General features: G+C 36.3%; 1 protein-coding gene across 6 annotated transcripts in view; it reads right to left on the reverse strand.

Moving 5' to 3' along the window:
* SCAF4 (SR-related CTD associated factor 4) overlaps window positions 1-25,951 on the reverse strand; it is a 62,582-nt gene that overhangs the window by 4,922 nt on the left and 31,709 nt on the right. For 3 of the 6 annotated variants that reach the window (XM_077118825.1, XM_077118820.1, XM_077118823.1), the window contains 10 exons: window positions 24,090-24,257; window positions 23,527-23,612; window positions 22,686-22,876; window positions 21,371-21,471; window positions 20,817-20,930; window positions 18,845-19,001; window positions 12,705-12,862; window positions 10,687-10,852; window positions 10,515-10,601; window positions 10,169-10,360 (listed from right to left, as the gene is read on the reverse strand). In XM_077118825.1, the coding sequence (XP_076974940.1) occupies window positions 10,169-10,360; window positions 10,515-10,601; window positions 10,687-10,852; window positions 12,705-12,862; window positions 18,845-19,001; window positions 20,817-20,930; window positions 21,371-21,471; window positions 22,686-22,876; window positions 23,527-23,612; window positions 24,090-24,257 (1,420 nt within the window). The remainder of the gene's footprint in view (window positions 1-10,168; window positions 10,361-10,514; window positions 10,602-10,686; window positions 10,853-12,704; window positions 12,863-18,844; window positions 19,002-20,816; window positions 20,931-21,370; window positions 21,472-22,685; window positions 22,877-23,526; window positions 23,613-24,089; window positions 24,258-25,951) is intronic. The other 3 variants (XM_077118822.1, XM_077118821.1, XM_077118824.1) reach the window with 3 other exon arrangements.

A 25,951-nucleotide genomic window follows, 5' to 3' on the forward strand; every position in this document is an offset into this window, starting at 1 on the left:
AAAAGACCTTCTGGCAAGTAGTACAAGCAAGGAGAAAAAGACATGGGCGAGCAGTTAGGCTTCTTATTCCTGAGATCTAGAGGGGAGAACAAGAGACTGAAGTGAAACAGAAGTGCTGGAGATAAGGGATACTTAGTAAAGCCACTTAGTAGGCAGATGACAACATGAGAAGATGGAAGAACCAAGGTGTCTATTCTGAATGGATGAGTGGATGGAAGTGTCCCTCAGGAATTTAGGAAGAGAAGCACTTTCTAGTGAAAGACCATAAATTTCATATGGTAATGCTGACATCTGGAGGGGCCTGGGTGACAACCAGGTGACATGTGCTGAGGAAGCTGGTTGTATGCACATCTGCAGATTGGTGAGATATCTGAATGAACTCATCCAAAACATAGGTGACATAAAAAAAAAAGGGAAGAGCCTAGACTTTTTTATGTACTACATTCCAGAAGTTTTTATTTATTGAAAACATTTTACAGAGAATATCTAGTGCTTTTTTAGTGTTTCAAATTTTTCAAAATCACTGAACTACAAAGTGAGTTGAAAAACAACAAAAAATGTATATTCAGGGCTGAGCTGAAATTACTACCTCACTTTTTCAGACAACATATATCTGTATTCATACACTGTTGGGCCAGTCCTCTAGTAAAAAGAAGAGTGACATGCTTTTCCTTTTGAATTATTCTTTTTGTATGTCTGATAGATTTGACTGTGGACCAGAGGCCTGTGAGAAAGGTGTGGGTACCTCTTGGGTAAAGGACACTTCAGGGTTCTTTGGAACATTTGTGCATGAAGATGAGCACAATTACAACCCTAATTGTTCCTTAAATAATAATCTATCATTTAGCTGAAATGAGGCCTGCGTGAGCCTAGACTTTTAATGTGAAACATCACATTAAGACTTCGAAATTGGGCGGGCCACGGCGGCTCAGCTGCAGAGTTCTCGCCTGCCCATGCAAAAAAAAAAAAAAAATTTCTAATACAGCAAGCTTTTAAGGCAGATCAAAAAAGTGGCAGCCCCACATATCTGTATTCAAACTTGAGAATAGGAAATAATGGAGTTTAACTCAACATAATACTTAACTGTGAAAAGTTCCTATGAGTGAAGTAAGGATTGTTTCACAATTAAATAAAAGACAAGCTTAAAAGGAAGGTACTATTGACATCTACAGGAGAAACTTGGAATTATGGAAATAAACAATAACAAATGCACGACAGGGTTGGGGCTCAGGAAGGAGAAGGTTGATATCATGGTTAAAGTACAGTCCAGACCTAGCAGTCTCAGGTACAAAAGGTACTTAAATGGACGGGCAGCATTCTGCCAAGGACCACAGGATGCAGTCTGGGAGACTTACAAAATGGAAACAAAATGTAAGATATCAAAGGTTTGATTTAGATACTGTGGGAGTGATCAACTACTTGGATCAGCTGAAGTATTATGTGGAGGGATGTGGAAATTTAAGTGGGATCTCTGAAGAAAAGCTGGGATGTGCTATGTGCACAGGGGTGGACGGAGGCAGGAGGAGTCTCTCAGTTTCCCTAATTTTCCTCCAATAACCTTGCCTTCCATTCTAACATTGCCACTACTTATAGGAAGCCCATGACTTTACACTGCCTTTATCTTCCCACCACTTCTGAATTCTCAACTTCAAAAACTATACTTTCTGAGACCCCCTTCCCAGAACAATACCAGGATCATGCCACCTGTGTCCTTTGTCTTTACTTCTTTCCTTACCTGATTTGGAGTCCATGGTTCTCCCTCACCATTTGCCTGCAAACTCCTTAGCATTGGTTTCAAACACAACTCACGAAATCCGTACCTGAACATAGCTGCAAATCACCACCCCTCAATCTGTACACGTGACTAGCCTCATCTTAAATTTATAACCACAACCACTATTGTGCTCTTAATTCTAATTCTGATCAGCAATCCTACATTCCCCTAGTCAATTCACTGTCTCATGTCCCTCAATAACTATTTCCCACATTCTTGTTTCTCCTCTGTGTATTCTTACCTTTCTTTATACCAACTTTAGTTGAGATATAATTCACCCTAAGTGTATAATTCAATGATTTTTAAAAATGTATTTAAGAGTTGTGCAACTATCACAAACTTCAGAACACTTGCATCACCCCCAGAAGAAACCCGGTACTCATGTGCTGTCATGCCCACTGCCATCTCTCCAACTCTTCCTCCACTTGCTCTCCCTCCCCACCTCCAGCAATCATGTAATCTACTTTATGTTGTCTCTATTGATTTTGACTATTCTGGACATTTCAATATGGAATCATACATAGTCCTTTGTGACTAACTTCTTTCATTTAGAATGTTTCCAGGGTTCATCTGTGTTGTAGCACCGATTTTTTTATGGCCAAATATAATCCCATTATATGGCTATCACATTTTATTTATCCTACTTGGTTTCATCATTTAAAAAATAAAGGCCTTTCAAAAGAGAATTTCTCACCCACTACCTACCACCAATCTACTTTTTACCTGCATCTGTTTTCAGTCCTTCTGTGAACGTGTTCCACAGGCTAAATCCTACGTCATACCCTTTCACCTACATGAAATTATCAAACTAGCAATTATCTTTTTTCTTTCTTGCACCAAGATTCTCCCCTCTACTAGATATTTCACAAAAACATAGGGTAATTTCTTCCACCTTTAAAAAAACAAAACCAGAAAAATTCCTTTATCCATTTCCATTCAGCCATCACTCCCCACCCCCATTTTACTGCTCCCCTAAATGGCAACCCCCTCGAAAGAGAGATCCGAAATCATTGAATCCATTTCTTTATTACCCATTCTCTCCTAACCCTATATAATAGGGTTTTTGCACTCATCACTGCAACGAAACCACTTTCCCAAGGTCACCAGAAGCCTTTATTTTGCCAAGTCTTACTAGTCTCTTCTAGTGCTCTTCTTTGCTGCTTCTCTGGTATGGATAGTTCATCTCTGGTGCTCTTCTTTGCTGCATCAATGTTATCTGATGGTTGATCTCTCCCTCCTCCTACAAACTCTATTTTGGCTTCCAGAATACCTCCCTCCACATTTGCTTCCTAGAGACTTCTCAGAAACCTTTGCTGGATAGAATGGTATAGGACAGTGGTTAAAAGTACAGGCATTGGAGCCAGACCACCTTGAATCACACAGCTCTGTCACTTGTAGCTAAGTGACTTTGGGCAAATTATTTCATATCTCTATGCTTCAGTTTTCCCATCAATAAATGGGGCTAACTACCTACCTTTTGTGCTTCAACGTGTTCATATACACCAACTGCTTGGAACAATTTCTGTTTCCCACCACATGGGAAGTATCATCTCTCAGCACTTATCAACTGAGAGTTAAAAGTTGAGCGATTCTAGGGCTCAGCCTCCTCCACTTCTCTATTTACACTCCTACCCGAGGTAATATCAGGCTATGGCTTTAAACATTATATTCTCTTCCCAAACCCACTCCTTCTATAGGTATGCCCACCTCAGGAATGGGAATTACATTCTACAAACTGATGGGGAGAGTTACTCATTCTTGATTCTTTCATATCCTTTATTTTCAGTAATTAAGCAATTTTTTCAAAATATATTCAGAACCCAACCATTTATTACCTTCCCTGTACCACCCCAATGCACCCAAACTAGTCTCCCCTTACCACTTTTACCAACATCCACAGGCTTTCTATATAGTAGCAACAGAATTCCTTTAAAAGAAAATAAGATTATGACATTCCTTGCTCAAAACTCCATACCACTTCCCCAGTGTGCCCTAAAGTGGCCCATAACAACCTTATCTAAATTCATCTCCTGCCACATTTCCCACCCTGCTCCAGCCACATCAGTACCTTACTGTCCCTCAATTAACCAAGTCTGCTCTCACTTCAAGCCCCTTATTCTTTTCTCTTTCCATGAAATGTCTCTTCTCTTTTTGCATGGCTTACTCTCTCTCCAAATATAACACTTCATGCCCTCCCAAGCCGTCCTATTTAAAACAGCGCACCCCAATGTGACACCCATTACTCTTCAACCTTTCTCTGCTTTATTATCTTCACAGGAATATCTCCAGGTGAAATTACATAATAGTTTACTTGTCTTTTAACTATCTCTAGGTAGTATAAGCTCCAAGAAGTCAGGCTCCATTGCATTCATTCTGACATACCTAGTACCTAGAAGGGTGCCTGGCATAAGTAGGTATTGAATAAATACATGTTGAATGACTGAATGAATGGTGGAGGCAGAGGTGATTAGCAAGCTCATCAAGGCGAAGATAACCTCTCAGGAGACAAGGGAAGAGGCTACAAGTCTCTTTCCCAGGGCAGTGAGTCTCTTTCCATATTGCATATCTACTAAAACCCTAACTTTATTTTGAGAGAGGCTGCAATTTTCTTTCAATTTCCTCTTCTGGGTTTAGTCCCAGTTACATATTTTTTTTTATTTGATCCCAAACAGAATGGCACTATAGCATTTTACATGAACAATAAATGAAATATTTCCACATGAAGAAAAAGATATACCAACTGTTCTCATCACCCCTCCCCCAATGCCCTAAGAACAACAGACATATTTTAGGCATCAAAATTGTATCTTGGATTTCAGACAGAAAATTGAAATAACATTATAATTAACATCTGAATTGGTTTCGCCAATTAATAACATTCAGGACATCTTTATTTTGAGATGACTCCCAGGTGACTCTCATAGTAGGTGTGGTATAGTGGATGTTGGGGAGAACAGAAGAGGAAGGAGGTAGTCCACAAAAAATGAAAGCACATTTCAGAGTGCATTAAACATTAAGATTATAAAAAATTATACTTGGAAAGTTAACAAGTTTGAATTTTCAATAATGTATAATCCAAGTATACTGAGATGTATATCCATTTCGAGCATAGCAGACGTTGTTTTCATAAAATTTAATACATGAAAACCAGGATTTCAAGAGGATAAATGAGAGACTGGCAACTGACTGTTATCTCTTTAAATGATTCCTTTTTTTTTGCAAAATAAAGTACAATACATTTTCACATGGTCAATTTCCCTGTAATTCATTTATATTTGCTTTTTTAAAAAAGATTTCAATTTGCATACTAACTGCAAACTATTTTATTATAGTAGACAAAGTAGAACAGCTATGTCTTAGAGTTAAGAGTTGCACTATTAGATTCAAGAAGTTTGGGATATACAGTTAAACTTTTATCACTGAACTGAAATTATCCATAGGGCGTATTATTTTTCATGTTAGCTGGAAACAAATCTTACCTGAAAATCTTCATAGCAATATCTTTATCTACCAAAATCAATCTAGAGCCCAGAGTTTCTGCCCCTTCAGGGAAAGTTAAAGGTAATCACCTTTCTTAAGCCCAAAAAGATGCCTGTCAGAGAGATGTAAACTTAAAAGATAGTCTTCCGGTTAGATTTCTGTAGCAGGCTAGAAACTGACAGCCCAGGGGGAGATAAGAGACAATGTGATGAGCTCCCCTTTTCCAGTTTCTTTTCTGTAAGCCATTTCCCAGGTTTAGTTTGAAATGCTTCACCTTCTGAGAAAGCATAGTGTATGGATGCATAAATTCACACTAAAGGCAAAAATCTGTTGTGGATTAATTGCTATTTCAAATAATCCACTTTGATGTTACACACACCAAGGTGAAGGCACAGTAGTGAGTATATAGAAACCATTTCAACTACAGGAACACAAGTGGATTAACACAATGCAATATTTAGACTACCAATTCAAATATTTTAAAACCAAAGAACGTTTTTATAGGACAAAGAAAACCAACAGGCTTTTTTTGTATCAAACTAGAAACCTGGTAGGTTCCCGTTTATAATTTAATGTAACCAAACTCATAGTGGAGTTCACAGAAGAAAAAAATATAGGAACGCAAAAACTGTCCTCTTAAAAAAATAGGTGTTAATAGTATGACTTTAAAACCCCACTTTCTAGAATTTTTTCTCAGGTTTCCTTTGAATATTTCCTTTGAATGTCATTCACACTTGGAAATTGGTGCTCTAATGTTTTAATTGAAATACTGTTAATAATTACTAATTATAAAATTCTAGATGAAGACTGGCAGAGAAATTCAAAGCTAAATCAATCCATCACAAATCAAACACCAATTTAAAAAATAATTAAAGAAATTGATGGTAAAATCATTAATTTTCTAGGCAGGATCATGACTACTACATAAAAGAAAACATATCTGTACAAGAAATAATTCATAAACCAATTCTGTCCACATAATTTTCTGAAGTGTCCTAATCTGGAGCACATAGGGGACGTGTATAAATCAAGCCTGAAGTACATCATACCACTGCCCGCAATTCAGCCTGTAGGCCACCAATTTGTGCTCTTGCTTTAAACTTTTTGGTAACAAGATACCAATAAGTAGGAAACTTATTACAAATAAGTTTCCTGTAACTTACAAATTCCCGATTCTTATTTATAAGGCTCACCATCATCTACAGTAGAATGACAAAAATTCAGAGAGACTCTTGTATATTAGTAAGTAACAAATAAATGTTTTTGGCAGGGGGAGAGGCTTTAATTCTCCACAAAGGAAATCAGTTCAACTTAGAAAAGTTCATCTTTGAAAATATATTTTTGATATACTAGTAGATAACACGGTAGAGATATGTAACACAAACAAACATTTTTTTGTGTGTATTTTTTTTATTGTTCGTAACACCAAAGGAACCCAAATTTCACATTTACAATGATTTTTTATATAAAAAATATGCTATACATCATTTTAGAGATACATGTTATACAAAAGTTTAAAAAGTAATCAACATACCATAAACAGAATGAGCTGAATCGCTATCATCTTTAATATTCCTTCTCCACTAAATGACCAACAACTATAGAATATGATTCTTAGCTTTTGTGAAGCCACCCCTATTCTACTAATTATTTTGGAGTGTATGGTATTAAGAACTTGAACAAAGGGTTACATATTTCTTAATGCAATAGTGAATTAGTATTTTATACTTAATAACTTGATATTTCCAGTATTATTAAAAGAATCCAAAACTCTCAAAGCCGGGAGTTTAGTTTTCTCCAAATTCAGTAGTGTGAGCTAACACAGCCCAACTTCAGAAACAGGTACACATCCCCAAACTTACACCCATCCTTAAGTCTGATCATGCTTAATGTCTGAACATTGTTTAAATCAAGCTCTTCTTAAAGGACCCCACCGCCTCTTCCCGCTATAATTAGTTTCTTCATAGAATTTCTGGAGATCTGTTCAACAAACATTTGTTTGGCCCCTACTTTAAAAACCGTATTGCCACATTTCAGAAATTAGGATTCAAGAGCTCAAGTTAAGTCTCAGCGAAAATTTACCTTCCGTTGTAAGTAAGCTATTTGAACATCATTAATGTTAAGAATATCAAGTTATGCTATTTAAATGAAATATCACTATACCGGTTTTCTTGATAAGCCAAATGATAGGAACTTTAATATGTGTAAACTTATTATCTGGTCTACCTTGAAAATATCTGAGGAAACATGTCAAGATACATTTTCTCCTAAAAACACTTGCTTCCTCTGTCTGCCAACAAAAGCAACTGTTAAAAGTGAATCACAGCTAAATTAGAAGTTAGAACTGCAAAGATAAATATTCCTTGCTAAGAGTTCTTTCTAATATCACTGACACCATCTCTTACCTGTTATAAGCACCTCCATTCACTGAGCGCCTGCCCAGTGCAAGGCACTGTATCTGCATTGTACATATGCTCTATCAAAGAATTATCTCAATACTCTGATGTGTCATTTTTTCCCCCGTTTTATGGATGAGGAAACTGAGGTTTAGTATTATCTTCTGGACTTCAATTTTCTGATACAGCAATGCTATTATAATCTCAAACGAAAACATTAGAGCACCAAGAGGAAATTTGAAAACGTCTTAGTTCTAATATTCTGTTAACATCAATAATAGTCTAATATAATTACTGATCTTTAGCACTGCAATACTGTTACCTAATTACTAATTCCTTTGTCAAAATGGTGGAACTGTGATTAGGGCCTTTTGGATGAATCCTCCTTTATTTGTATGTACATTAAAAAAAATCTAATTTCTCTAAAAGGTCAAAATTCATGGGATATTCTTTTCAAGATTTCTGACTGAAGGAACATGGAAGGCATTCCCTCTAATCTTTGGAACGGAACTGCTGCATGTTAGCTACAAGTGTTTAAGATAAGTTTCCATTTTGATCACATTTATGTAAATTTTAAAACTTTCAGGATTTAGAACAGCTTTCAATTTAAAAATTCTTTTAAAGGTTATAGACAAAGATAATCAGAGTTAAAGTAGAAACAGCTCAGCACTGGGAATCATCCACACACTTAACTCATATAACAAATGACCCCCTCTCATGTAGATCTAGTGGTAGAGGTGGGAGGGGGTAGGAGTATAGATACCCATCAGATATATGTCAGGGAGCAATAAAGGCTAGGTAACATTTGGAATTTAACTACTTTTCTAGCTTAGCTTACTAAATTTATTTTTCAAGCTTATCAACTTGATCTATTTTTTCATTCTGTTCCACATGCTGGATGGAGAATTCAAACTTAAGTTTCACAACTAGAAATAAAGGGCAGAATCTTTAAGAACTAAATAAGAAGTGAGCCACCTACTCTCTTCAGGGTTGGTTCAAAGCAGTCATTCTTAAACTCTTGGAGATCAATGACACTCTTCAATAATTCAACAAATTTACTAAGCATATACTATGGGGTCTTCTAGCCCAGAAAAATGCACAAACACAATTTTGTAAAGAATCTTAGGTAGCCTAACACCCATGGACCATAACCTAGAAATTCCATTTCACAGGGAAACTCTATAATCATGGGTGCAGAGGTAAGTGGAGCAAAGCAGTTGATGAGAAAATTCTATTTGACCCAGATTCTATATAAAAAAAAAAAATTCTTGTACAATCATTTTACTACAAACATAAAAAAAAAAAAAAAGGCAAAACAAAACTGAGATCCAAGCTGTTAACTTCTCTCAGCTCCTAGTTCAAATGTTCTTTCTACTATATGATTTCCATTAGGATGCATATCTCTTATGTAATTTCCTCATTAAACAAATTAATTTCATCATTATGACTTGCTACACTACTGGTGATGAATTTTAATCTCAAATTCTCTTTCACCATTACCCAGTCTGTGTACTAAGGGAAATAAAAATCAACATTATTATCAGCCTAAGCTCAGTCTCGGAGAGGGCAGAAGATAGCATGCCATTTAAAAACAAACTGATTTTTATTATAAATGAAATACATGCACAAGGTAAAAATTTCCAACAGTACTGAAAGGTACAGGATAAAAAGGAAAGGTCTGCCATCACAAACCAATGTCCCACAGTTCTACTTCCTAGAGGTACCAACATACCTCTTTCCTAAAAAAATATCTATGATGATAAAAGTATACATATGCACACACATATGCTCCTTAAAAATGCCAATGAATTCACAGGACTAGAATGTTATAATGCTAAGGAAGTATTAAATCTTCATTAAGAAAATCAAGTGTTAATTATATTTGGTAATACCACTTCAAATGTAAGAATTTATTAATTTAAAAGACGATCTACTATAACAAGTATGCAATACATTTATTTCTAATTCAAGCAAGTAAGGGTAAGCCTCTTTTAAAATGTAAACAATTCAAATTACACCTCACTTGATGGTATTAGTAAAACTGTGATAATTCTTAAAGCTGTGTAAAAAGTACAACAGATAAACCCTAGCAAGAGAAAACTGGGCAGGGGAGGGAGGAGGATGGGAAAGTATTAACTCAGGCTGCGCAACCGTCACTCCAATAAAGCCATTGTATATGGTATCAAAGATGATTTCTTTGCAGCCCACAAAGAATGCTACTAAAGCCTAAGGGTTTTAGACATTACTTTCTATAACAAATTAAGATGTGCAAATTCAAACTTTTATTCAAGAAAAACAAAGACACATTCTATCATCTTTGAGGCTGTACTCTTGGTGAAGACTAAGAGCACATACATATTTGACTTACAAGGAAGATCTTCCTCAAAGAAAAATATCAGCCTCGGAAGTATTTTACAAAAATCAGCATTGGTTTTCTTTTCTTTCTTTCTTAAAAAGAAGAAAAAAAAAAATCTAACTTGGAAAAAACAAAAAACTAATGATAAAAAAATTAACTTACCAAGAAGCGAAACAGGCTGGGTTACAGGAGGGGTGGGCAGATTCGTGGGTGCAGCAGGTGGCGCAGCAGAGCCATACATTTTCACACTGTCACCAGACTCGGCATTTCCTCTAGCCCCAGACACCACTGTTGGAATGGGATTTCCAATAGATAAGTCTTTTGTAGTGTCTTCATTTATACCAGCGATAGTAGCTAAGGAATATAATTACATCAACATGTGAAGCTGAATAATTAATCACCTCCCGGTCACCAATCTTTTGCCATACTCGAACCCTATTACTGGTCCATTTTCCCTTCTACCCCAACCTCAAGAGAACAAGTAAATGCAAAGGAAAAATGTGCTTACAGTTTGGGATGCTTATTGGTGGAGTGTGAGGAGGAGGAATGGACACTGGTGGAGTTATAGGAGGTGGGGGTCCAGGAGGAAGAAAACCTAGAATAAGGAAAACAATGTCAATTTATGTGGTTCACTTCATTTTGGGTTCAAAAAGAATGTCTTCTCAAATAACTTTCCATACCTGGTGGTAAATGCATTGGATTGAATCCTGGCCGCAAAAATGGTGGTGGAGGAGGAGGAGGAGGAACTCCAGGGCCAAAGCCAGGAGGAGGAATTCCCAAAGGAGGTGTGAAAGTAGGTGGCTGGAGGGCACCAACTACAGGAGGACCTGGCTGATGCGGTGGGACCTAGAAAGAAAGAAAATTAAATCACACATCTAGCTATAGCTTACATACCCGCACAGTAAGTATAGATCAAGAAAATAACCCATTTTCTTATTTATTGCTGAAATAAGAATTGCTTCTAAATTTGTGCTTATTATACAAGTCAATTTACTAGATGACAGTAGGAAGTAAATCTGTACTCATTCCAAATCAAAGAAATCAAATTTCTGCTTTCCACTTTATGACGGCAAATGTACACTGTGTATTCCTTCAGCATTTGTTGGTATTCTGATAGAATGATACCTTAAAAATATTTCACAGTCAGGTCAAAAAAGCTTAGGAAATACAGTTCTTTACTACCTGGCAATTTACAGAGCAGTTAAGATCACAGGTTCCAGCTCTTAACTAGCTGTATGGCTTTGAACAACGTGCTAAACCTCTTCAGACCTGGGTTTACTCATCAGTGAAATGGGAAAACTTACCAACCTCACATAACTGCGGGGATTAAATGAGTAAATACATATTAAGTGTTAGTTAATAAGCACTCAATAAAATCAGCCACTTTTTTTCTTTAAAAACAAAAAAACACGGTCATTTTTTTTTTTTTAACATGGGCAGGCACCGGAAATCGAGCCCGGGTCCTCTGGCATTGCAGGCAAGCATTCCTGCCTGCTGAGCCACCGTGGCCCACCCCACGGTCAATTTTAACAGATGAGTTAAGTTTCTCTAAATGAACGCTTATATTCAGTGTATCTTGTTTAGAACTTCCAATGGAGGGACACAATCAAAGGTCAATTAAAGAGTCTGCCAATTTCGAGAGCGCATTTATAAAATATCACTGTTAAATATGTTTAGAAGCACAGAATTTTCCCCTTATATGGAGAAAATTAAGAAGTAAGGCAATGACTTTTGTGGTATCTCAGATTTAATGTGAGAAACGGAGAAAGGAAGGTACTGAAAGACAAGAAAAAATCTAGCAGAGCACACAAACTATGGGTCATGTTTTATAATTTTCACCAAAAGGCTTTTCATTATTCAGCTCTTATTATGTAAGAGAAAACACAGTGAGTACTTAACACACATCTTAATTAATCCTCAAAACCACTATGACATAGGAGGAACACAAGGGTCAAGGCTGGGAGGGAGAATGGCCACCTTTATAGATGGGAAATGGAAACTTTGAGGTTAGGTGACTTGCCTAAATTACACTGCTGAGTGTAAACACTGGAGTTAGGATTCAAACTTTGTTCAATCAGAATCTGGATTCTTTTGAAGTAACAAAAGTTACTGGTTGGCTAGTTGGCTAGATAACAGTAGCCAACTGTTGGAAGTAGCTGGTTGGCTAGATAACAAAGAATCTACATATCAGAATGTCTCTTTGTGTTAAATGGCATTTAATTTTTTAAGCAGTTTTCTGTAATCCACTAAAAAAAATTTATGGCGGCACCATCCAAATTCAGAATGAAGAAGCTCCCCTTACTCAAAGCAACCGCATGTCGGGGACATATAACAGATTCCCTCAGAACATGAGTCCCTGAAGAATAAATGTCCAAAAAGGAGAAAAAGAAACAAAAAAAGAGTAAGCAGAATATATGGAACTCCATTAGGTTCTGACCTCATAACTAGGACATCATAAGACATATTGAATTATCTAGACAGATTAACGGCAATATGGATTGTTTGTAAGTTATTAACATTTCCAGAAAAAGACGTGTTGAAAAGTTTATGTACAGACATGATATACCAAAATATAAATTAATATGCACATTACTGTACCCATTCTTCTGACTTAATCTAAACACGTATCTACAAGAACATTTAGAAAGGCATCTTTCAGACACTTGAAAGTTTAAATAATGCTCCCAAATATTCTCACCTGTGGAGGTGGTACTGTTATAGGTGCAGGAACAGGAATAGGAGGGACAGGAACAGGTAAAGCTTTAGGAATGGGAGATACAGGTTCCGTGTGTGAGGTTTCTGCACCTCCATTTTGAGCAACTTCATTTTCAGGCTTCTTGGGAATTCCTTTCCAATCTATAAGAGTTATAGAAATTTAACAACAATAACAACCAAAAAAGCTACCATTTTCTGCTTATAATGTTAACTCTAAAAATTTAGAAATGTTGATTATAGAAAAAAGTGTAACAGTGTTCTTTCATGAAGTATAACTACAAAATATGGATGTGCAAGGTAGTAAAAACGGATAGTTTATGGGAATACACCTAACGTAAAATAGTGGACAACAGAAATATTTTGATAATCTTTCATCATTTGTAAGAAAGGTAACCACTGTTAGGAAAAAATAGTACAATTTTAAGAAAAAAGCACTATCATCAATTTTAATAAACGGTCCACACCAACGCAAGGTATTGGTGGTGGGCTGGTGTATGGGAAACCCCAGATTTTATGCATGATTATGTTTTGTAAACGTACAACTTTTCTCATTAAAAAACCCCAGACAACAACAAAAAACAAAAACCCAGCAGCCTGATTATTAGATTCCTATGCTAATTTTATAAATATCAATTATTTAAATTAACAACCAACAACAGCAAACATACAAAAGGACGCTATATGTGCCAGGCACTAAGTACTGTTTATGTATTAAATCATTTCAATCTAACAACCATATAAGCAGATACTCTTATTTCCATTTTACAAATGAGGAAAGCAAAGACAACAAGTCCAAGGACACTGGCCCTTAACCCAACACTTCTGGTTCTAAAAAACTATGCTCCAACTTCTGGGTAAAGATGGCGGCTTAACAACATGCGCATTTTAGTTCGTCCTCCAGAACAACTACTAAATAACCAGAAACAGTACAGAACAGCTCCTGGGGCCACGTCAGTGACCGGACACACAGCGTAACCCAGTCAGGAACAGCTGGACCGGCTGCGAGCAACCCCCAGAATCGTGAGTTCCCAAAGCTGCGGCAGCCAGCGCCCCTCCCCCACAGGCAACTTCCCAGAGGGGAAAGGAAAGGACTTTACCAGCAGCAGGGACTGGGCACAATCAAACGCCAATTATGGAACTAATTAACAAATTCTGACTACTAAAAATACACCCCCAGCTTAGGTGAACCTGATCAAAGTGCAGGTTGCTCATTTTTGCCCCAGTGCCAAGGGGGCAGGACTGACAGAAAAAGGGGGAAAAAAGAGAAGGAAACAGAGGTTTTTGTGGCTGTGTTTCTACAAAGGCTTGACTGCCTCTGGATACAGCAGCAGGACTTTTCAGGCTGCAACTGCCCCAGGCACAGGCAGAAGTGAGCTCTTTTGGGGGCTAGTCTGGAGCCTGTGCCTTCCCCAGGGGAGGGGTGAAGCCCCACCCAGGTGGAATCCCTCCATCAAGGAATTCAGACTCCAGGGCTTGGTAATTTGAAGCCATTAAAACCAGCCTACAACCTCTCCTCTGTCTCCACCATGCCCCCAGCAGGGAGACTCTGCCTAAGTTAAAGGTACCACATCATCTTAAACTGGTGGGACCTGCAGTCAGACAAGTGCCACATACTAGGCAGGATAAGAAAAACAGAGTCCAGAGACTTCACAGCAAAGTCTTTCAACCTGCTGGGTCTTACGCTCGGGGAAAACCAACGCAGGTGACTCTGTCCTCCTGATAGGAGGCCAGTTTGGTCTGGGAAAATCTGGCTGGGGTATATAATATCTAAGTAGACCCTCCTAAGTGTGTGGAGGGGGAAGGCACCACACAAGCAGGGCAAGAAACAAGAAAACAAGAACTGAAAAATTCTCCTCTGTTAAACAAAACTTAAGCTAAAGGCCCAGATAAAGCTCAACGGAATGTCAAAGAACAGATAGACAACAAATTCATCCAGCAAAAAACCCCTAGATAAAAGAAGTGAAAGCAATCTCCACAATCAACTAATTAAGGTAATTAAATGCCTAGACGCCAGCAAAAAAAAAAAACAAATCACACTAAGAAAATTGAAGATATGGCCCAGTCAAAGGAACAAACCAACAATTCAAATGACATACAGGAGCTGAAACAATTAATTCAGAATGTACGAACAGACATGGAAAACCTCATCAAAAACCAAATCAATGAACTGAGGGAGGATATTAAGAAGGCAAGGAAAGAACAAAAAGAAGAAACAAAATCTGAAAAAACAAATCACAGAACTTACAGGAATGAAAGACACAGTAGAAGAGATGAAAAAAACAATGGAAACCTACAATGGTAGATTCTGAGAGACAGAACATAGGATTTCTGAACTGGAGGACGGAATATCTGAAATCCCACAAGAAACAGAAACTATAGGAAAAAAAATGGAAAAATATGAGCAGGGACTCAGGGAATTGAAAGACAATATGAAGCGCATGAATATACTTGTTGTGGGTGTCCCAGAACGAGAAGAGAAGTGAAAAGGAGGAGAAAAACTAATGGAGGAAATTATCACTGAAAATTTCCCAACTCTTATAAAAGACTTAAAATTACAGATCCAAGAAGTGCAGCGTACCCCAAAGAGAATAGATCCAAACAGACATACTTCAAGACATTTAATAATCAGAATGTCAGAGGTCAAAGAGAAAGAGAGGATCTTGAAAGCAGCAAGAGAAAAGCAATCCATCACATACTAGGGAAGCCCAATAAGACTATGCACAGATCTGTCAGCAGAAACCATGGAGACGAGAAGACAGTGGGATAATATATTTAAATTATTAAAACAGAAAAACTGCCAACCAAGAATTCTATATCCAGCAAAATTGCCCTTCAAAAATGAGGGAGAAATTAAAACATTTTCAGACAAAAAAATCACTGAGAGAATTTGTGACCAAGAGACCAGCTCTGCAAGAAATGCTAAAGGGAACACTAGAGACAGATATGAAGACAGAAGTGAGAGGTGTGGAGAAAAGTGTAGAAAGGAAGACTATGAGAAAAGGCAAAAGGAAGGAAAATTAGATATGACATATAAAATCCAGAAGGCAAAAGAGTAGAAGAAAGTACTACCCATGCAGTAATAACACTAAATGTTAATGGATTAAACTCTCCAATCAAAAGACATAGTCTGGCAGAATGGATTAAAAAACAGGACCCATCTATATGCTGTCTCTACTCAAAGGACACGAGCCCAAGGACACAAATGGACATTTACACACTAATGTTTATAGCAGCATTATTAACAATTACCAAGAGATGGAAACAGCTAAAATGTCCATCAACAGACAGTTGGCTAAACAAACTGTGACATTTATATAAGATGGAATATTATGCAGCTGTAAGACAGAATAAAGTTATGAAGTATGTAACAACATGAATGGACCTTAAGGACATTATGCAGAGTGTGATTAGCCGGAAACAAAAGGATAAATACTGTATGGTCTCACTGATATGAACTGACATTAGTGAATAAACTTGGAGAATTTTGTTGGTAACAGAGACCATCAGGAGATAGAAATAGGGTAAGATATTGGGTAATTGGAGCTGAAGGGATACAGATTGTGCAACAGGACTGAATATAAAAACTCAGAAATGGACAGCACAATATTACCCAACTGTAATACAATTATGTTAAAACACTGAATGAAGCTGCATATGAGAATGATAGAGGGAGGAGTGCTGGGGCATAAATGAAATCACAAATAAAGACAATAAAGATTGAGATGGTGTAATCTAGGAATGCCAAGAGTGTATAATGATAGTGACTAAATGTACAAATTTAAAAAATGTTTGTGCGTAAGGAAGAACAAAAGATTGTCATTACTGCAGTGTCCTGAAAATAGATGGTACTTAATATTTTAAAATTTCAACTAATGTGTGAGACTAAAGCAAAAAATGTTTATTTGGTACAAATCTATACTTTGACTAGTGCATCTCCTAATATAACTTATGTCGATAGTTGATTGAACACCTTAAGTACATGGAACTTTGTATAGGACATGAGATTTTGTTGGTTTGTCCAGGTGATGCCCTGATGAATCCCAGAGTGATTTGATCAGTGAGTGGAAAAATATTTGCAAAGTCCCCTTTGGGGAATGGTGAGAACAGGGGAAAACTCAACTTCCCCAAGTTGAATTCTTGATATTCTCACAAGCAGTGTGGACAACCAAAGCTATAGGCTGAGCCCCGGTCTTGGGGTTTGTTCATATGAAATTTAACCCCACAGGGGATAGGTCAAGCCTACTTAAAATTAAGCCTAAGAGTCACCCCTCAAGAGAACCTCTTTTGTTGCTCAGATGTGGCCTCTCTCTCCAGCCAACAAAACAAGCAGACTCACCACCCTCCCCCTGTCTACGTGGGACATGACTACCAGGGGTATGGATCTTCCTGGCAGCTTGGGACAGAAATCCCAGAATGAGCTGAGATTCAGCATCAAGGGATTGAGAAAACCTTCTCGACCAAAAGGGGGAAGACTGAAATGAGACAAAGCGTCAATGGCTGAGAGATTCCAAACAGAGTCGAGAGGTTATCCTGGAGGTTATTCTTACGCATTAAGTAGATATCACCTTGTTATCCAAGATGTAATGGAGAGGCTGGAGGGACTGCCTGAAAATGTAAAGCTGTGTTCCAGTAGCCATGTTTCTTGATCACGATTGTATAATGATATAGCTTTCGCAATGTGACTGTGTGATTGTGAAAACCTTGTGTCTGATGCTCCTTTTATCTACCTTGTCAACAGATGAGAGGAACATAGAGAATAAAAATAAATAATGGGGGAACAAATGTTAAAATAGATTTAGTTTGAAATGCTAGTGATCAATGAAAGCGGTAAGGGGTGTGGCCTGTAAAAGTTTTTTTCTTTGTTTGTTATATTTTTCTGCCGTCTTTTTATTTCTTTTTCTGAATTGATGCTAATGTTCTGGGAAATGATCATGATGATGAATATGCAACTATGTGATGATATTGTGAATTGCTGAGTGTATGTGTTGGGAATGTTTGTGTTTCTTGAAAAATTTTTTTTAATTAATAAAAAATTAAAAAAAAAAAAAAACTGTGCTCCTAACCACAACAGCACTGTCTGGATTAAAGTGTTAAAAAAAGAGAAAATAACAGAACACTTAATCTCTCTTCATCAAACTTTCCCTAATAGTAAATAATAACTTGGAAACCTTCCAGATTTCCTAATATCTTCTATTCAAATAAAAAACAAAACCATTCTTTCTATTCTGTCCTCTGAGGTATCGCCCTACCTGAGATTCTTCTATGTACTGACCTCTTCAATAAAACCTTCATTGGACCATGAGCTGTCAGAAGGGAGAGAGGGCTCTGAGAGGCAGTATTCCACTATTTTATCCTTTGGATTCTGGGCCTCAGAATGCTTGGCACATAGTAGGCCCCTGATACCAATTTGCCTGAACAGAAACCTAAGGCTATCCTTAAGTAAGCACCTTGTACTACTGATGGAAGGAGAAAGAGTGTGGATACAGCATAGCTTTGTCTCACGTCCTTTTGACTCTCAAATAATCACTCCTGCTAGAAGGTTCCTTTAATATTCATTTTGTTTTGCCATGCTATCCTGTACTCCTCTCCTCATTCTTGCTATCAATCCTCAGGGTTGCGCCCAGACATCGTGACATTCTTCCCACTCCAATCCCAGTGTAGACCCGGCATTTTTAATATTCATATCCACATAGAACTACACCTATTCCTCTTAAACTTTTATTTGTTGGTTGCTACTTTGGACATTTAAATGTTTCAAAAAAATTATTATTAAACACTGGATTAGAACAAAATGCCAATGAGGCTTACTTTACAATTCATTTAATCTGTTTAAGTTTTGCACAGTGAAAAAACTCCATTTAAGATTGATTTGACAATATAATTAATAATTAACACACAATCGGTGACCATTTCATTTGTGTTTGTCTCTCTCCTACTAGGCATAAGATGCATAAGGGTAAAATCACTTTTGTTTTATTCATTATTGTAACCTCAATTTGTAATTGAAAGACTAGCCCCTAACTAGGTACTTGAAAAATCTCACATATCACTTTGCATGCAGCAAACAAACAGAACATTATCAAGTAAAAGATGAATTTTAGGATAAATCCAATATAGTTTTACCTGGGTTAAGTGTATCACTGTCCAACATTCCTCCTTCACAAAAACTCTCCAGTTCCTCAGGCTTGACTTTGTCCCATGGAATATAAGTAACACCAAGTTCTACATCCCAATACTGTTTATAATCTGCTTTTATTCCTTTGTTTAAGGCCCAGGCAATCTATTTCACCACAGATTTTTAATATAAAAAGAAAGGGAGAAGAAAAGTTTTAAGTCTTGAGAGTTAACCATTTCCCGCTATTCTAATCACACAGTCTTAAGCAGCAAGGGAACAATCTGCACGGAATCTCACTCAAAGCCCTATTTAGCACTTTGGAACTGGCTGTCCTTTTATCCCACTTAGTCCCAGGATGGAAATTTGGCATCTGCCAAATTCATGCCCACTGCCCTCTCCAGCTAGCATAAAACTAAGGGAAAAAAAAAAGAGAGAGAGAAAGGACAGGATTCCCTGTACAACTCAGCAAAATGGGGACACTACTGAAAGTCTGTGGGTAACTTGTGATCACTCAACAATGAACGGGGTGGTGGGTGGTTGGTCATCCAAGAGTAGAAGAGTTTTATGACATTAAAGAAACACTGACTTTGACCCCTTCATTTAACAATTTCTTTAAAAAGTTCAAGTGTGTTCTAGGGGGAAGATTACCTATGTACTAAATCTTTTTCTCTATCATCATTGAATATTAGTTTTAGTTAATTCTATGATGATATAGCCAACATTAAGTGTGAAAAAACCCAAAATGTTTTGAATGACAAAATATTTTATTAAATGATACTACATTTAAAGCACCAATTCAAGTATCCTTGATGAACCCAATTACATTTAAAAAAATTCTATCATGCACTTAACATCTAAAATTTTACGTTAAATATTTTAGTTCTTTTAGGATGACTCAAAATTTAAAAATAAAATTTAAAACCTCAATGTGAAAAGTCATTTATAAATCTCAAATTATAGTTTAAAAAAAAGCACACATAAAAACCTACATAATATAACATTAATTTTTTTAAAAATGAGTTAGAGTGATTTGAACAGTGAAAAAAAAAAACAGTATTTGCAAAGTCCCTTGGGGGAATGGTGAGAAAGAGGGGAAATTCAACTTCCCCAAGTGGAGAATTCTTGATATTCTCACAAGCAGTGGGGACAACCAAAGCAACAGGCTGAGCCCCCAATTTTGGGTTTTGTTCATATGAAACTTAACCCCACAAAGGATAGGCTAAGCCTACTTAAAATTAGGCCTAAGAGTCACCCCCAAGAGAACCTCTGTTCCTCAGATGTGGCCTCTCTCTCAGCCAACACAACAAGCAAACTCACTGTCCTTCCCCTCTGTATATGTGGGACATGACTCCCAAGGGTATGGACCTTCCTGACAACGTGGGACAGAAATCCTAGAATGAACTAGGACTCAGCATCAAGGGAGTGAGAAAACCTTGACCAAAAGGGGGAAGAGCGAAATGAGACAAAATAAAGTGTCAATGGCTGAGAGATTCCAAACAGAGTCGAGAGGTTATCCTGGAGAATAATAATAATAATAATGGTTATTCTTATGCATTAAATAGATATCACCTCTTTAATTAAGGTGTAATGGAGAAGCTGGAGGGAACTGCCTGAAAATGTAAAGCTGTGTTCCAGTAGCCATGTTTCCTAAAGATGACTGTATATTGATACAGCTTTTGCAATGTGACTGTGTGACTGTGAAAACCTTGTGTCTGATGCTCCTTTTATCTACCTTATTGACAGACAAGTAAAATATATGGATTAAAAATAAATAAATACTATGGGGAACAAATGTTAAAATAAATTTAATAGATTGAAATGCTAGTGATCAATGAAAGGGAGGGGTAAGGGGTAAAGTAAGCATGCAGTTTTTTCTGTTTTCTTTTCTGAATTGATACAAATGTTTAAGAAATGATCATGATCACGAATATATAACTATGTGATTAAAAAAAAAAAGAATTCTAAGGCATAGAACTGTACCTTTATGGATTTCTGGTTCACTTTATAGTTTCCTCGGCTCAGTTTCTGCAGGGCACGATAAGCATCCTGCCTATGAACCATAACAATATAGGCACAACCCCTGGGAGGAATCATCTGCTCCAAAACATATTAAAATTACAAAATATAACAACAAAATCAAAGAGCAAGAAGATAAACTCTTAAGTATAACCATTTCCAACAACTCCTATCCCAACACCCCTGGTCAGCTTTCTATAACCTGAGATTAAAGTAAACTGTTTCAAGAAAGTATGTTGGCACTTCAAATTTGGTCTCAATTGATAGCTAGTAATGAACAAGGTCCTCCAAGTTTTATTCTATAAAGACCTTACAAGCAAAAAGTTTTAAATTAAACTTGGTTATCCAAGAAAGGTGCTTACATGCAAAGAATGCAAAACACAGACTCAGAACATCTGAACAATAACTACACCTTCCATAAGTGGGCAAACTGTAACTTAGGTCTTAAGAGCTTAATTTCCTAAAATGACATTAATAACATCTGTCTACTGCCATTAAATTACTTACTTATTACTTACATTAATTGATTCAATTGGACCAAACTCCTCCAAAAGACTGGCAACATCTTGCTGAGTAGTCCTTTTGTCCAGCTGTCCCACCCAGAGTGTAGTACTACATACTTAAAATTTAAAAGATAAGAAATATTCCATTTGATAATGAAAAGCACCGTATCTTACAGGAAAAACACATTACACAAACTATGCATGCATTACATGAAGATACCACAAGTTTCATGCATATTTAAATTCTTAACTTAAAAAAATTCTTGAAAAATTAAAGTAGTACTTCCAAAAACGGAACCAGGATAGTTAGAGATAGAAATAAAAATTGGAAGAAACTGGCTTTTGTGGAAGGACCTAAAAACTGCATGTCTGAAAACTGAGTGAACAGCAGTTAGTACTTGAGTTAGCAGTGAACAGCAAAGTTAGTACTTGAGCACTAATCTTTTTATTACCAACCAATTAATTTAGTTCTTTTGTTCACTACATGCAGCTGTCCTTCTCCAACAATTTTTTGAGCATTCACCGTTTTTTATGCTGTGTACTAAGTAATGAGCCTCACAGAGTAGAGGCTTTACATATATGCCCTACTCATATTATAAATTAGAATCTTAATAATAGCTACTGACACATCAAGAATCTATTTAACACATTATATTAAACATATTCTAACACATTTGATGAGATTCAGGAGATAACATAAGCTAATACATTCTGTAAACTGTAAACATTTTTTTTTAAAAAATAGAGGATACTAAGGGTGCCTGGGTAGTCCAGGGGTAAAATCCTTGACTGCCATGCAGGAAATGGAGGTTAAATTCCTGGTCATGCACTCCAAAAAATAAAAACATTAAACAAATTGTGCTATGATAACAGAATATTCAGATGAAAAAAGAATGAAATGTGACCCTCACTGGAAAGAATACAAAAAAATTAAAAGTAAAAAAATATAAAGAGAGTACTAATAACTCTGGCAAAAAAATTCAAAACAAACAAAAAACAAAAACAAAAACCTTTCCATTATATAGCAGGAAGCTAGTTAGTAACTTTTCATATTTCACATATTAGATTCAAAACACACCATTACCGACCTCTATTATTTTGGCTTACTACTTAATGCCAACGCTTTAGAGCTGGTTTAATGTACAAAATGAAAATCAAATGTATACACTAATTGATAAACACGACATGATAAGCAGTATTTAGAATAAAAATCAAAATGGCTACAAATATTTCATTTATGGCTTTCCTAAAAGCTGCAAAACATTTTAAACGCTTGACATGGAAAAAAAAAAAGCCCACACAGAAAATTTGAATATGAAGGTTAATTTACCACTTGTAGTTTCAGGTTTGATTTGAGGAAGGCCTTTTTGTCGGCGTTCCCTCTCTTTTTCTCGATCCCTTCTTTCTTGGGATCGAGATCTAGGAGAATGTCGGCGTCTATCCCTGGACCTGGATCGAGATCTTCGATGCCGAGACCTTCGAGATCTAGAGCCAGATCTAGATCGCCTTCTTTTTGGTGACCTAAGATTTTAAGGAGGAAGAAGGGGTAGCACATAGAGAGAAAACAGAAAATGCTTCTTGTATGTATGTACTTGGAAAAAAAAAAGTTCAAGTAGATAATTTAATGTTTAGGTGTGTAATAATTCAATAGCAAGGAGTTCATTTGAAAGATTTTAGCATGTTCAAAGTTAGAACGTGTGTGATGCATTTAAACCAGATAAACAAGATTTTCAGTTTATAAGTAACTCTCATATTCAGCACCTATATTAATTTACATCCTTATAATGAAAGAAGCTATTTCACCATGAAATATAGGATTACCTTTTCTATCTTGTCGGTAAAGTCTTTTCTGTAGCATTTAAAAATAATTAAAAATACCATCTGATTATAGCATTACCTATTACTTTTCCATTTAGTTGGTAGATAAAATTCTAAAGGAACTTTGAATATATAATTCTTCTAATTCGACACTGTATACTGATGTATAGTCATTAATAAAGGGGAAATATGTGGGTGAGATGACTGACCACAGATCTGTTTAATCAATACTGCTCCTGTCCCACTCCACACATGCAGACATACAAATATAAAAAATCTGAAAAGAATCCAAACTGATTTTTGATCTCTGTTTCCAAGACATATAGGGTTGGAAAACATTATCCATAAATTACCTGGATGCTGACCTAGATCTTGACTTTCTGTTATCTGACATATGCCGCTTAACCTCTTGAATGCAAGGTTGTTCCACTTCCATTTCCTTTAAAAAGAAAAACAAAAATTATAAAGAGGCAAGATGCCAAAATCTTAAATGTTAGACTAAAAATTTCTTTTCCTGAAACAGCTGTCTTTCGTAACTTGGTTTACTAATGAAGGAACAGAACTAAAAAACAATTTTTTTAAAAAAGTTTATAATACTATAAGAAATACTTTCTCAATTCTGGAAATGACTCTGAAAAAGTTACATACCATTTTTAGTAAACCACCACATAACTCTGTCAACTAGACACTGGTTAAGCATTCTGCATGCTACATCAATGCTCACAGAACCCCCTGGAAGTTGATATTATGCCCACTTTCCAGATGATAAGTTGGGCACACAGAGGATTTATTATACAACCAAGATAACACTCTTTCTTCAAACTAAAAATATGAAGATAGCAAACAAACAGGTAGTTATCTGCACATAATCAAGGCAACCAAAAAGATAATCAATGATGTGGTAACAAAGTTTTACCTGCTGATGTGCCTTCTGTGTAAGTGGTTCATTTTGTGCCTGAAAAGAAGCTTGGAAAGACTGCTGAACTGGTGGAGTTGGAGGAATCACAGGCTGAGTCATGGGAGGAAAAGGAGGTGTAGGAAGAAGTCCAAATCCTGGCATCTGTCCATTAGGAGGAAGTGGAACCTTTAGTTTTTTGAAAAGTATAAGAGTAGTTTTTAAGTGACAGATATGAAAAATAATTGAGAAAACATTTAGCTACTTTTTATCAAAGTAAAATATCCCTAATAAACTTTGGTAAAGGAAAAACCATGCATACAGTTTGCACAAAGAAGATCATGTGTCATGCAATGCTGTGTAATAATTTACATCACAATATTTTTCCAAAGTATTGTTTCATATCCAAAGGTATAGGTTAAAAATCTTATAACTCACTTTTTAATGATTAACATAGCTCCATTTATATGAAGAAGGAATTTAAAAGTGTGATTAAAGTCAGAGGTTGTCTACTGCAATGTTTCTTTTCAACTTTAAAGGCTTTTTGGGAAGAGGAACAACCAGAAGCAATGACTTCATGATGTTTTATTTAGTTTAAGCGTAGTTCCAACTAACATACATACTTCTAGGGTTCCAAATATCATCATAATAATAAAGTACACTATAACCTAACATATTTTTACATGTGCAATTCAAATGTAATACAATTAAAGTAATTATAATATCAAAAGTACTATTTCCAAATTATGTAACAACTTTCAGTAATTACTAAACATTTAGAGTTCTTATTTTAAACAGACATAAATTACTTTTCAAAATTCATTTTTCAATCACCTAATATGTAGCTTGGACTGAACATAATATAGATAAGAAAATGAATATACTCTAACAGAAATTTCTCAAAACTCTTTCTCAACTAAGGCTATGAAGTAGTACTCCCAAGTTTGGCTATGCAACAGAATCACTGCATTATTTAAAAAGAAAAACAGATTCTCTAAAGATAGATTGCAGCTCTGAAGTGGGTCCAGGATTTGTTTTTCTTAAAATGTGCCCGACTCCCCACAATTTAGAAGTATAGCCAAGTTTAGAAAACTTTGAATTTGAGGATTTACTAAAATAAATCCAATCATCGAATCCCCACTACCTTCCTACAATTCTCCAATGTGCTATACTGCCTTTATTTCAGATTTCAAACCATATTTCTGAATGTTGAGAGCTGAAAAACAAAAGAATGTGACAGAAACTAAATGTTTAAGGGAGAATGTCCTGCTTATGTGAGAGGGAACTCATGAAGTTAACAACTTTTCACAATAGCTGCTATGAAAAGGACCCTAATGATTCTGTTAATTCAAAGAACACAAAAGACTTTAGTTCCACAGAACTGTATACAGTTCTAAATTTGCAAAACGAGTTCATCTCTGGCAATACTTGTCTGTTTGATAATTGAAAGCACCTTAAAAGTCTTGTTCTCTTTTTTGCTCAGATGTGGCCTCTCTAAGTCAGCTCAGTAGGTGAGCTCACTGCCCTCCCTCCTACGTGGGACATGACTCCCAGGGGTGTGCACCTTCCTGGCAATGCGGGACAGAAATCTCAGGACGAACTGGGGCCTGGCATTAAGGAAGTGGAGGGAAGCACCAAATTGTTGAGCTATGTTCCAGTACCCTTGATTCTTTTTTTTTTCTGCAGTACATATTTTTTAATCTATATTTTTATTGTAAACCTTAACAAACAAATGTACAAACATTACTGACATACAAACATTCTATAAATGGTATACAATCAATGGCTCACAAAATTATCACAGTTGTGTATTCATCACCATGATCATTTTTTTTGAACATCTGCATCTCTCCAGGAAAAGAAAATAAGAAAAAACTCATACA

The sequence above is a fragment of the Tamandua tetradactyla genome, chromosome 10, assembly GCF_023851605.1.
Source record: "Tamandua tetradactyla isolate mTamTet1 chromosome 10, mTamTet1.pri, whole genome shotgun sequence".
In the NCBI taxonomy this organism is placed as follows: domain Eukaryota; kingdom Metazoa; phylum Chordata; class Mammalia; order Pilosa; family Myrmecophagidae; genus Tamandua; species Tamandua tetradactyla.